We start from the raw sequence: 12,002 nt of genomic DNA, 5'->3' as shown, positions 1-12,002 counted from the left end.
CAACCTGTAGAGCTGTTATTTGGCTCCATGTTGTCACTGTACTTCATTGCTACTCACTCCAAGCCGAGTCATTCACCAGTAATTAAACAGGTTTTTTCTAACATGACAGGCTGCTGTAAAAAACCAATACAGATTTGGTACAGATTTGATTTTCAACAGGTTTCATCCGACTATACGAAGCAAACTTAGGTAATTATATAGGGTGATGCCAAACATTTGGCAATAGCTGTAGTGTAGAGGATAGTCACACTGAATAAAGTACTGTATGTACTCTTAAGCTGCAATGGCTATTATTATCCACTTTCATACAATCTCATTAACCAACTATCTTGCCATTATTCTCTGTTTAAATGACACCATTAAGTCATAATGCAATCCTACTGGCCAATAACAATTCCGGTTCTGTCTTCAGTATCTCCACACGACCGTTACACTGATGGGTTTTTTTGTGTGTGTGTATGTGTGTGTGTGTAATAGAGGTGGCAGAAAAGTCACTTAACTGAGAGTTAGCTGGGAGAAAATTGATGACCACAAGGCAATGGATTGTTGGGTGGTAAGGAGTTTGAAGTACTTAAACGCACACATTTTGAATCTTGAAAAAGGATTATACGAGTTCTATAAAACAAACAGACAGTTATGGCAGTATAAAATAACATGTAACATAAAATGACTATATATATTATATATATATATATTATATATATATATATATATATATATATATATATTATTTGTCTTTGTCCAAGGCGAGATATATAGTGCTGTACTTACCGTAGCAAGGCAAATTAACCAATGAAAATCAACTATGTCACCGTCATTCGGTTGCTGTATTTCCCACCGTTATTTTTTTTTTTATTATCATCCGAACTTCATACCATACTTAAGAAAAAAAGAAATGAAGACAGGATACTAAAAATCCATAATAGCTTTTTTTAAACAGCCCCAGGGCCAAAGACTGGAACTTTTAGCCACCAAGTTACCCAGGAGTCACCCGCTGAACAGAGTGGGGAAAAAAGGCCAAGATTAACAACAATTAACTCTTGCAGATTAAGCTGTTAAAATACGGATGTTGTATTATGTTCCATTTATTGTTGTTACATTCTGTGTAGTTATCATTGAGGTTAGGTGAAACTATGCAAGTACTTGTCATGAGTGTGTTTAACATTATTTTAGTTGCTGTAAGCATAGGTAGTTTTTATTATTGCCTTTTGATACTGTAGCATTAAAAATAATAATAACTACATTTATCCTGCATGATGGCAGATTTGGCAAATGTGCGTAAAGACTTTTTAGCAAGTTGATTTGGTATAAATAAGTAACATAGTGATTCTCTTACCTGTTTAAATTGTGCACTACAGATGTAGCAAGGCTTGCCATGATGTTTTGATGTTTGTCTCCATCCCCTCACCCTCCCCCACCCCCACTGGAAATCTGACAAATCGCACCCTGCATATATAATTTACTGAAGTGTTTGGACATACCAACATATACAGTAGGAATACAAGTCTAGGTAAATTATAGTATTATAATGATTCTCCACCCAGAAACATGTCCTATTGTATTATTAGTTTATGAACAAGAAAAGGTTGTCAGAAGAGCAACACCGTCTTTATACTTATGTTGCTGTTTTGAATAAAATATGACTTCAAGTTAAGCTTTGGTGAATCTCAAATCAGTGAGCTCCGAGGGACCACCAGTCATTTGGAAATTAATGAATCAAGGGTAAAACAATATTAAAAAAAAAAAATTAATATGAATTAATTAAAATGGGGTTTGCATTATTACTTTTAATTAAGCATCAATAAAACAATAATTAATGGTAACATAATTGTACTTCATTAATGCTTAATTACTAGGTAATAGCCCCCCCCCCCCCCCCCCCCCCCACACACACACACACACACAAACTACTGCATATACTACACTATGCCAATACTATTCATACCCAAAAAGGTCTGAAAATAAAAAAAAAACAATTTAGGGTTGTTTGTCATTTTTTGTTATTACTGTACATTAACAAAAGTAGCAGTGTATCCATTACAAGTTAGAATCCAGTCCTTCCAGATTTAAAATATCTGACACTTAATCTTTGATATATGTTAGTCGAATTTCTAATGTGCTACTTATGGGCTTTCAGCAAAAGTGTCTAATAAAAATGCAAGGGCACGACAGTTGGCTAAACTTGGTCAACAAGCAAGGGATGCTCATGTTTAGCTGCACTGTGTAAAATTAACTTTTTAGGTAATACAGATTTCTGTTAAGTAATCCTTCCTGCACAGAATCAAAGAAGCCTCTCTGGCTCTCCCCTGGGTACGAAGGGCCCCAGCTGTCGATGGAAACAATTTATTAAAGCTTGCTAAGAAGACACACAGGGGACGGAAATGTGTGCTTGCTCAGAGTCCCATTGCTGCCTTCCTTTAAATTCCTTCTAGTTTTATTTCATTTTTTACCCTTACATTTCACGATATACTGAACGATTGAATATGCTATTTTAGCTGGAGAGAAAACCTTTGGATTTCATTTGATTCCAGTCTTTTCTAAATCAAATGTCTCTTTTACTGCCAGCAAGAAAAATTACAAGAAACCTTGGCTTAGATTAAATGCATATGACTACAATCTATAAAACAGGTGAACAGAGAGATTTATTTAGCAGGATTTATATTAATCAACAAAAATCTGCTTAATGTATATATGTTTTGGTCAATTATTACATTAATTAAATACACTTCCCAAGCATACAAGTCTTTTTGATAGTGACCCAATTTACTGTAAATCAAAAAAAGAAGATTGTAAAGAGCTTTGAGATCACTTTATGAATTTCACTACACAAAATAAAATGTTGATGATTATGATAATCATACAATACACAGGCTTTAATACCTACTTAAATAAATAATGAGTTTATTGATTTTAAAATTAAGTGGAAGTGACAGACAGAAGTCATCATTAGTACAGGCAATATCACACAAATCTTAGATGTGAATATCCCTGCAGTTTTATGTATTGTTATTTTTTATGTCATAAAGTCCTACAGCTCTATTTAAAGGGATTGACCAAGTGGGGAGGTATGTTGAGGCAACTAAAGCAATTTCATCCCATCTGCTCTGTATCTGGCTTAGAATTTTATTAACAATCCTCAACGCCCCCACAGAACCTACAAGTTCACATATTACATCTAGTTCAGAGTTACGCACAAATAATGCTTTTCATTTGATTCATTTAAGCCAAATTGAAATCTCTTGTACAATTAGAGGGGTTGTGCTAATGTTCTTCTTGTTTCACATTGCAGCTGAACAGAGGTTTTATTTTCATAGCTACTGTTAATATCTACTTATTCCTTAAAAAATAAAAAATGTGACATTTCAAAATCTAACATGAAATACTTGAGCTCCACCCGTGCCAAAATGATCAATTAATCACCCTACTTAAACCCTGGAATGCACCCCTATTCTCTGTCTTGCTTTTTCAATTTTCTCCATCCTCCCCTACTCCTCCACTACTCTGCACCACTTGTGCAAAGGTCTCCCTCTGGTGCCAAGTAAAGCTCACTTCCCAGCCTTAGAGATCGGCCGCGCCGGCCTCGTCCTCCAAGAGGAAGGTTCCCGAGTGCCAGAGGGGTTCCCCAGCCTAATCTGTCTTTACACTCTTTTATTTTCCCATTGTCTAAGTTCCCAGCTTGGGGGAAGTAACGGTTGTTTCACAGCATTGGAGGATGATCGGTTCGGTCACACCTCAGCGAGGGCGGTTCTCCATGAGCCAAGGGGAAACCCTGTACTCTTTACTAACTACCAGCTTTCTGTGCCAGTCTCCCTCTGGAGACACCTTCTTTGCATGTTTATTTCTTTCTCTTTCAGCATTCCTCTCTCCCTGCATGGCACAGCCTTGGAAGTTTGGCCTCACCGAACCTCCCTAAGCGTAGGCGATCCTTGTAAGCCGGGAGACTGCTAGTCTTCTCTTTGATCGATCCACTGTCCTTCTCTTCATTTCCCCTTGGGTGAAGTAACGCTCGCTTCCCAGCCTTGGAGGCCGATTGGTTCTGTCTCACCTCCGTGAGGTCAGCTCTCCACAAGCTAAGGGGAAATCCTGCCCTCTTTCTACAGTCAAAAGCACATCATTCCTATTTCAATTCCCAATTGTTACTCCACGCAGCCCTTGCTCCTGTTCCGTGAATTACGTGATGTTAAACAAAAGATCTAAATTATGTTCATATAGTTTTGATTATTTGGATACGTCTCAATCATTCTAGTTGATGCAAAACTTTTGGCCATAGCTGTACAGTAACTTAGAAGTAACATTTACTGGCTCTACAATACATACATTCAAATGATTACATCCCATATATTTTTAGCAGTGCTTCTGTAATCACTGGCAACAAAACAGATCATGTGTTTAAGCTTGCTTTAAATTATGATACTCAATCATTTCTTGCTGTATTTCTCCTACGACTCAATTATCCATTTATCTTCACACTCAGTTTACTTAACATGCAAAACCTCAGTTTATTAATAAAGTATTTGCAACACAGCATGCTGGTATGTTTCATCATTATGATATACTGTATATCACTTTCAAATGCATTTGTCCCACACAGAAATAAAATATATATTATGAAAGGCACTTAGCTTTAATGTGTTTCACATATCAATAGATAAACATGTATTTTCGTCCACTTTTATCCACTCTAAGCACACATTTCTTTTTATGGCTTATACTGTGCTTATTTTCTGCATACAAATATACAAAAACAGCACAAGGAAACATACTGTATTGTAATCTTCTCAGCCTTCTGAGTCAACAATTCTGCGCAATCACAGTGCATTCACCTATTAGGATGTGTATTATTGGAATCAAATCAAAGTGCTATTAACTGTGTAAATGCAGCATCTCATACCACATATCAAAATGATAAAGAGCAGCCTTTGCCCAGTTTTTTTTTTTTTTTTTTTGCTTGGTTATAGAACCTAGAGGAGTGTGTATCAAGTAGCATGTCTCAGCAAATGTCAAAGGTTTTTATTAACTATCAGCTGATAGTTTTCTGTAGTACAGCAGACCTCGTGCATCTACAATGTCCAATTGTAAAACAACACTCCTGAGGGAATGTTTGATTTTGTTGGTTTTAACACAATGCTAAGGTATCCAGTAGACGGAATGCCTTGTGGTCATGATTGCCAAAAATAACAGAACTGAAGATGATGCCCATGATATACAAGCAGTAGATGGTGGGTTTATGGAGTTCAATGTCTGAAATTAAACAGATTTTGAGACAGCTGAGGATGATATGAACTAGAACATGTACAGTACTAGAACGCCTGGTAAGCACTATTGAATTTCTTGAGTAATATTCAGTGTGAAATTAGACCATGATGTTACATTAGATTCATAGAGAATGAGAATGAGAATCTTTTGGAGATTTTTACCTGTATAGAAACAACTGTAAGGTGTTTGAACAGCAGGGCTACAGGACTTTTCCTCAGTAAGAATATTTACTGCCTAACAGAAACATGGGAGTGGTCTGCAGGGAAGTCTGCTCTCCAGAATGGCCCATGGAGTCATCGCTTTTGACTGTACCTCGTGAAGCATCAAAAATTTGTGAATTCATTGAGCCCTTGAGCAGATGAAATCAGCCAATTTACACAAAAAAGTGTTCTACACATTAAAGCCTGAATACACCTGTCACCAGAGGGAGGGGACATTGGTGGCTCTGCCAGTCACTTGTATTGTACTGGGATTTAAAGGCTGAAAGAACAGGTAACAAACTTAGCTTAGCAGGTGACCACAAATCTAGGTTTTACTGGATATTGGAGGTTTCTCAAATACAAGAACATACAAGACGGGAAATAATTTCTAGTTTTTTTGAGTAGGGATTTTACTGTAGTAGTCTACATGAAGCAAAACACAAGTGCGCAACAGCCTATTTTAATTATTGACCTGCATGACAATTGGAATATAACCAGTCACCCTAATTACCATCTCCTCTCACTTTCGCCTATACGCTTCCTGTTGATAATGTATGTCGGCAGCAGCAGTCTCATTAAAATGCAGCGTTGAGTCACTGTTGAGCATCAGTGGTCAGATACCAGCCATGTTGCAGTAAACACACTGAAATCCCTTAAGGTCATACTGACAAATAACTAAGTGTACGCACATCTCTGCAAAGCCAGTGATATGAACCATCAGAATAATCTCATGCTTAAGATAGATCTTTAAAATAAATGCACTAATTGTAATCAATGTACTGGGAGCCTTCCCTTGTTTTAGCCCAACAGCTAAGCTGAGACTACCCTGCGACTACATATTTTGTTGTTAGTTAACATCTGTTCTGACTTCTGATACATTCTCACATACTGCAGTGTCAAACACCAGTTGTATAATCAAATTAATTTACTGTATGTTTCTATAGTTTAGCCTGCGGTGCAATTAAAACCTTGGTCCTTTCCAGTTTGTTTTCTCACAGAAGGAAAGCCTCCCTTTTCAAAGCTTTTCTTACTACCTCTAGTAGCTTGAGAACATAAATGGCATCAGCAAGCTCCACTGTTTTTGTTACAGTGGTAACACTGTATTAGAGTTACCTAAAGCTGATAATGGGCAATAAACCTTTAATATTCCATTTTATGTTATCTGTTTACTTGTCATGGGGCCCAAATTCAATTATATGTTAACAAGAAAAAAAAATGTTTTAGAAAAATATTCAATAAACAGCCAATGTGGATCCACTTAAGTTTGATTCAGTTATTGCATGAATTTACAGTTTTCCTACAACACATTTTCTCAGCTAAAGGTTATACTGAATTTGGCCCATAGTATTGTGGGCATTGTCCCAGTCCATGTCACATGGTTGTATGGCTAAATATCTGCTCAACCCGTCCATTCTCATTATTTATTTCTTAGCAGACACCCTTATCCAGGGTGACTTACAATCATTACAAGATATCACGTTATACATTATTTCACATTATACAGATCACATTATTTTTACATACAATTACCCATTTATACAGTTGGGTTTTTACTGGAGCAATTTAGGCAAAGTACCTTGCTCAAGGGTACAACAGCAGTGTCCCCCACCGGGGACTGAACCCACAACTCTCCGGTCAAGAGTCCAAAGCCCTAACCACTGCTCCACATTACTGAGATATATTGGGTGTACATAATTCCTACCCATTTTGGGCCAGCCTGGGACATGGTAAAATACAAAGGCACAGTATTAATCAATGATCACTTTGGCCCTCATACAAGATAAGTGGATTATTGATGCATTATTTATTTTAGCAAACCTGAAACTTATCATGAATTTGGTTGTGCATGAGGTTTGAGGAAAATTTATCTGGCTGTGCATGAGACATGAACCTGTCTCACCTGGCATAATTCAAATTTGTGGAATAGAAAATATTTCTGCAACTCAAATGAATGAACTTTAATTAAAAATATAAACCTGTTTTAAATAATAAAGTCCACATTTCACAAATAGTTTAGGCTTTTTGTGTGTATTTTATGACAGTGTCATTGGTTGCAGTCGGATAACACCGTGTAACAATTTTTTTTTTTTTTTTGGTTCCTGGGTAGTAAGTGTTATTTCCTAATTGCTTATGCCTCAAAAGTATAGAAAATGGCTATTATTCCCCACAAACTTTGCTTTTGTGACCAGGACAGTGATATTTTGAAATTTACCTATTTTCCAGAACATTCCAGATAGATTCAGTGCTGAGTAAACTTGGAGTAACTTCTAGAACTTTCTAGAACTTTCCAGTAATATAAATAGTAGTATAAATACAGGGGCCTTAAGCCCACCAGTTCAGTTTAGTTCCAGCTGCCTAAGTGGATACATATCTGCATTTTTCTGAGATGGCATCAAGATCATAGGAGACTTCAAAATGGTGGCATTCCTGATGGGTCTCCAAGGCGGTTTTACCAAGTTTCCCTGCTATCTTTGCCTTTGGGACAGCAGGGACACCAAGGCGCACTACCACAGGCGGGACTGGCCAAAGCAGACCGAGTTCTTTGTAGGGAGGAACAACGTCAAGTGGGAGCCACTGGTGGACCCCCGGAAGGTGCTGATGCCACCACTGCACATCAAATTGGGACTTATGAAACAATTTGTCAGAGCTCTAGATAAGGAGTCGGCAGCCTTCAAGTACCTTCAAGACTTCTTCCCTAAGCTGTCTGAAGCAAAGGTCAAAGCCGGTGTCATCGTCGGACCACAGATAAAGAAGATCCTGGAGTGCAATGAATTCCCCAAGAAGCTCACTAGTAAGGAGAAAGCGGCTTGGAACAGCTTTGTCGCAGTGGTTCGGGGCTTCCTGGGCAATCACAAGGCCGAAAACTATGTGGAGCTGGTTGAGACTCTGGTGAAGAACTACGGCACAATGGGCTGTAGGATGTCCCTCAAAGTCCATATCCTTGATGCTCATCTTGATAAATTCAAGGAGAACATGGGAGCGTACTCGGAGGAGCAAGGCGAGCGCTTCTACCAGGATATACTGGACTTTGAACGCCTCTACCAAGGACAGTATAACGAGAACATGATGGGAGACTACATTTGGGGGCTGATTCGTGAAAGTGATTTACAGTATAATCGTAAATCTCAAAAAACTACTCACTTCTCAAATCTTTTGTAGTCATTTTTGTATTACTTTAGTATAAATACATGTTAATTTGGATTCATATGTTGTTTTTTTCTGACTTTATGTGAACGAAAAGACACAAATTTGCCAGTTTTCTCATTGGAAATAGGTAAATTTCTAAATATCACTGTCCTGGTCACAAAAGCAAAGTTTGTGGGGAATAATAGCCATTTTTTATACTTTTGAGGCATAAGCAATTAGGAAACAACACTTACTACCCAGGAACAAAAATTGTGTTACATAGTGTAATCCATCATTCTTTTTTATTGTTATTACCCCACTACCACAGATCAGCTCTGTAGCCAATAGCTTTAATAGATAGGCGAACAAAGTACCGGTAAGTTTAAAATGGATGCAGTGACAGGGTATTGATTTATACTGCATCACTCTCGCGGAGGACTACTCCATTCAACACTATAACCTCGTGCAATGGTTTTTTTGCAAGCAGTCAAAGTGCAGCGCTTGCTTCCCTAACAGCATATCTAAACATTCGTATTCGTATTAAAGCTGTCATTTCAGTAACAATGTTCATTCGTGCTAGATCGATTCAGCGTTTACCCATTATAATTATCGTGTTTTAAGGTACTTTAATATACTGCTTCTACAAAAAACATTATCTCCCGCACTCGGGTGGACACTCTTTGCAAAATTAATGTATGCAAACAATTCCGTAGTCATAATGTGTATTTCTCTTAACATATTATGTGTATTTAAAAAGGTACCAACACAGTTTGAGTTCAAACCGTTTAAAATGAACTGGATGTATAGAAAATTGTGGAGGGTCACGTTGAATAATTGTTTACAGCTTATTATTTAATGTGAACGAATACATTTTGCATCTCCAAATTTCTTACAAACTAAATAACAAAAAACTGCGGGAAAGCATGCAGGAGTCATTACTCAAATACTCTTTAAACTGCACGGTCGTTCTTAGTGTGTCTTACGCAGCCAATTCCATGTTACACTAAGTATTCATCTTCTGCATTGTATTATCTTTTGCGCTGGCACTTGTGCAGAATACTAATATACAGCACACTCTGGAGTATTCATGGCTGGAAAGGGTTCAACATCTAACACACATTTATGTATTATTATTATTATTATTATTATTATTATTATTATTATTATTATTATTAGGAAAATGCAGACCATGACTTAAAATAGACGTGTGTAAGTACTCAGTAACCCAAAACAATATGTGTGCTTAACGCAAAGGAAGGAATAAACCACTCAATTCCAAATCATGTCATCTGTGACCCTCTGCAATCCTTTTAAGCTACAATCTCCGAAGAGATGCTAGGCATGCCTTTATTAACATACTATATATAACACTTTTCTCTGTCACTGTTTATTTTTTTTAAGCATTATTGTTACAAAAAAAAAATAACACGTTATATAACGCACGCAACAGCTAGGTTCACATTGACAATCACACCGTCTGAACTGCATCTTAGCATTAATCAATAGGGGTAATTGGGAATGCTATAATTTGCATGTAGCCAATATTAATCTGGTACATAGCCAAGTCAGATAATAACATTCATAAATCCAGAGTAGGTATGTTTGGGCTATAGATTACCTATATCAACATTTCTGGCAAATGTGCCAATAAACCAGATGACCCATTGACATACATTTTTTTTTAATTAGTTAAAATGATACTTCTCGTAATTAACTAACTAAATTAAAGCATCTTCCATAGCACACATCTCGCATTAGGATAAAATCGCACCCAAACCACCAGACAACGTCGCAATTATGCTATTCTGAATTGTTTAGTGTGATTATTACATGTATTGTTATGTTAATAATGGACTTTAGAAAACTATGTATCCAACACAGCTGTGGTCTTATCAAGGTTTGAATGCAGCATTATTTTTTATTAAGTGTTCATATTAAGGAGAGAAAAAACCCTGTATATAAAAATATAACCCTATACTCTATGGCTTTGACATATTATGCTCTTACAAATATGCAAGACAAATATGAAAATAAAATAAATATGAAAAAGGCATCTTAAATCAAATAATCTAGCAATTTATTGTTATTTTCACAGAAATAGTGTAAGCAATTTAAAAAGAAAACGAAAATGAATTTTACAACTGTTCTGACAATTGCATTTCATTTTTCAAAACGTTTTTCTGCAGTTCCGCAAAACCCGTTTCCAGCAGAGACTTCTGTAGAAGCTATGAATTAGCTGGTTAACCAGTGATTTATAATCAATTTGTTTTACTATAGGAATTGTCTATTTTTTGGATTTTGGACAAGATAGTGTTACTTGTACTGTAGCCTACATTAGCTCGATTATCATTTCTCCCCAGTGCCCGTATATTATTATTCCTAAAAATGTTGAATAAAAACGACTTACCGTATACTTCAGCATCACTGTTCAAATAGACTACCCAGAGGACTACAAAAGCGAGCTTTTTCAGCCAAATAAATCCAAGAATATTCTCCATATTTCAGCTACACCTTTATGCGCTTCTGTCCCACAAACATAAAAACCCCTAATGCGTCCTTTCTTCAAAAGCAGCAAAGTTGAATTCAATTCATGAGAACGGAGGAGGCATCCAAAACTAAAATGTTTAAACAAGTCTACAGAAAGAGAAAAACATATATATTCTCCCGATGAAGAAGAAAAAAAGCCAATGATCAAGCCAAGCTCAATCAAATGGTAGTTTGCTCCATCTTTAAGAAAGCAATATTCTGGAGAGACGGCGAAAGGACGAAGAGATTCACTTGTTACGGTGGCTGTCCACTAGCACTGTGTGTGCGGAGTTTGATATGTGAATCCATTGATCTAAAGAGCTGTTGAGGTTCGAGTTAAGGAGTGGGGGACCTGCTCCAGTGGAACGGATTCGAATATGGATTTTTCCGTTTTAAAGGAATTAATCTATCCTGTTTTGGTTTTTTAGCTGGTGGGGGAATCACTGAACACGCGCGCCCTCTCTGGACAGAATGTGAACTGTACAGCGTCGATGATCAATACATGAATAAACTATCTACAACTATAGTGTGCCCTCTGTAAGCGATTCAGTCTTTTAAAAACAGCAGCTGTTGGCATTATTGAGCTGTATTTCGTGCAGCCAGTCATATTTACAAACTTGGAAAGTCGATGCATCACAAGCAACATACAAGAGCTCAATTGAAAGTTAATTTTACATTATTATTATTATTATTATTATTATTATTATTATTATTATTATTATTATTATTATTATTATTATTATTATTGGCATACCAAAGTAGTAATTCTATGAAAACTCCCAAATCTGCAAATTGTGCATTTGAGGTAAGCTGGACAGGGCTACAATTAATTATTTTGATCCCGGCTGGGATAAAATAGTATTCTATTATTGTATTTAACCGTGTCTGATGGAC

At 36.7% G+C, this 12,002-nt stretch overlaps 1 protein-coding gene across 3 annotated transcripts in view; it reads right to left on the bottom strand.

The window, feature by feature from the left end:
• LOC117408791 (netrin receptor DCC-like) overlaps window positions 1-11,508 on the bottom strand; it is a 278,589-nt gene extending 267,081 nt beyond the window's left edge. For 2 of the 3 annotated variants that reach the window (XM_058995095.1, XM_058995102.1), the window contains exon 1: window positions 10,990-11,508. In XM_058995095.1, the coding sequence (XP_058851078.1) occupies window positions 10,990-11,080 (91 nt within the window). In that variant the 5' untranslated portion in view covers window positions 11,081-11,508. The remainder of the gene's footprint in view (window positions 1-10,989) is intronic. The other variant, XM_058995112.1, reaches the window with a different exon arrangement.
• Window positions 11,509-12,002: the final 494 nt, after the last annotated feature.

Source organism: Acipenser ruthenus, chromosome 2 (genome assembly GCF_902713425.1).
Source record: "Acipenser ruthenus chromosome 2, fAciRut3.2 maternal haplotype, whole genome shotgun sequence".
Taxonomy (NCBI): domain Eukaryota; kingdom Metazoa; phylum Chordata; class Actinopteri; order Acipenseriformes; family Acipenseridae; genus Acipenser; species Acipenser ruthenus.
Note: the sequence above shows the minus strand (reverse complement) of the source record. Positions and strands in the feature narration are given on the sequence as shown.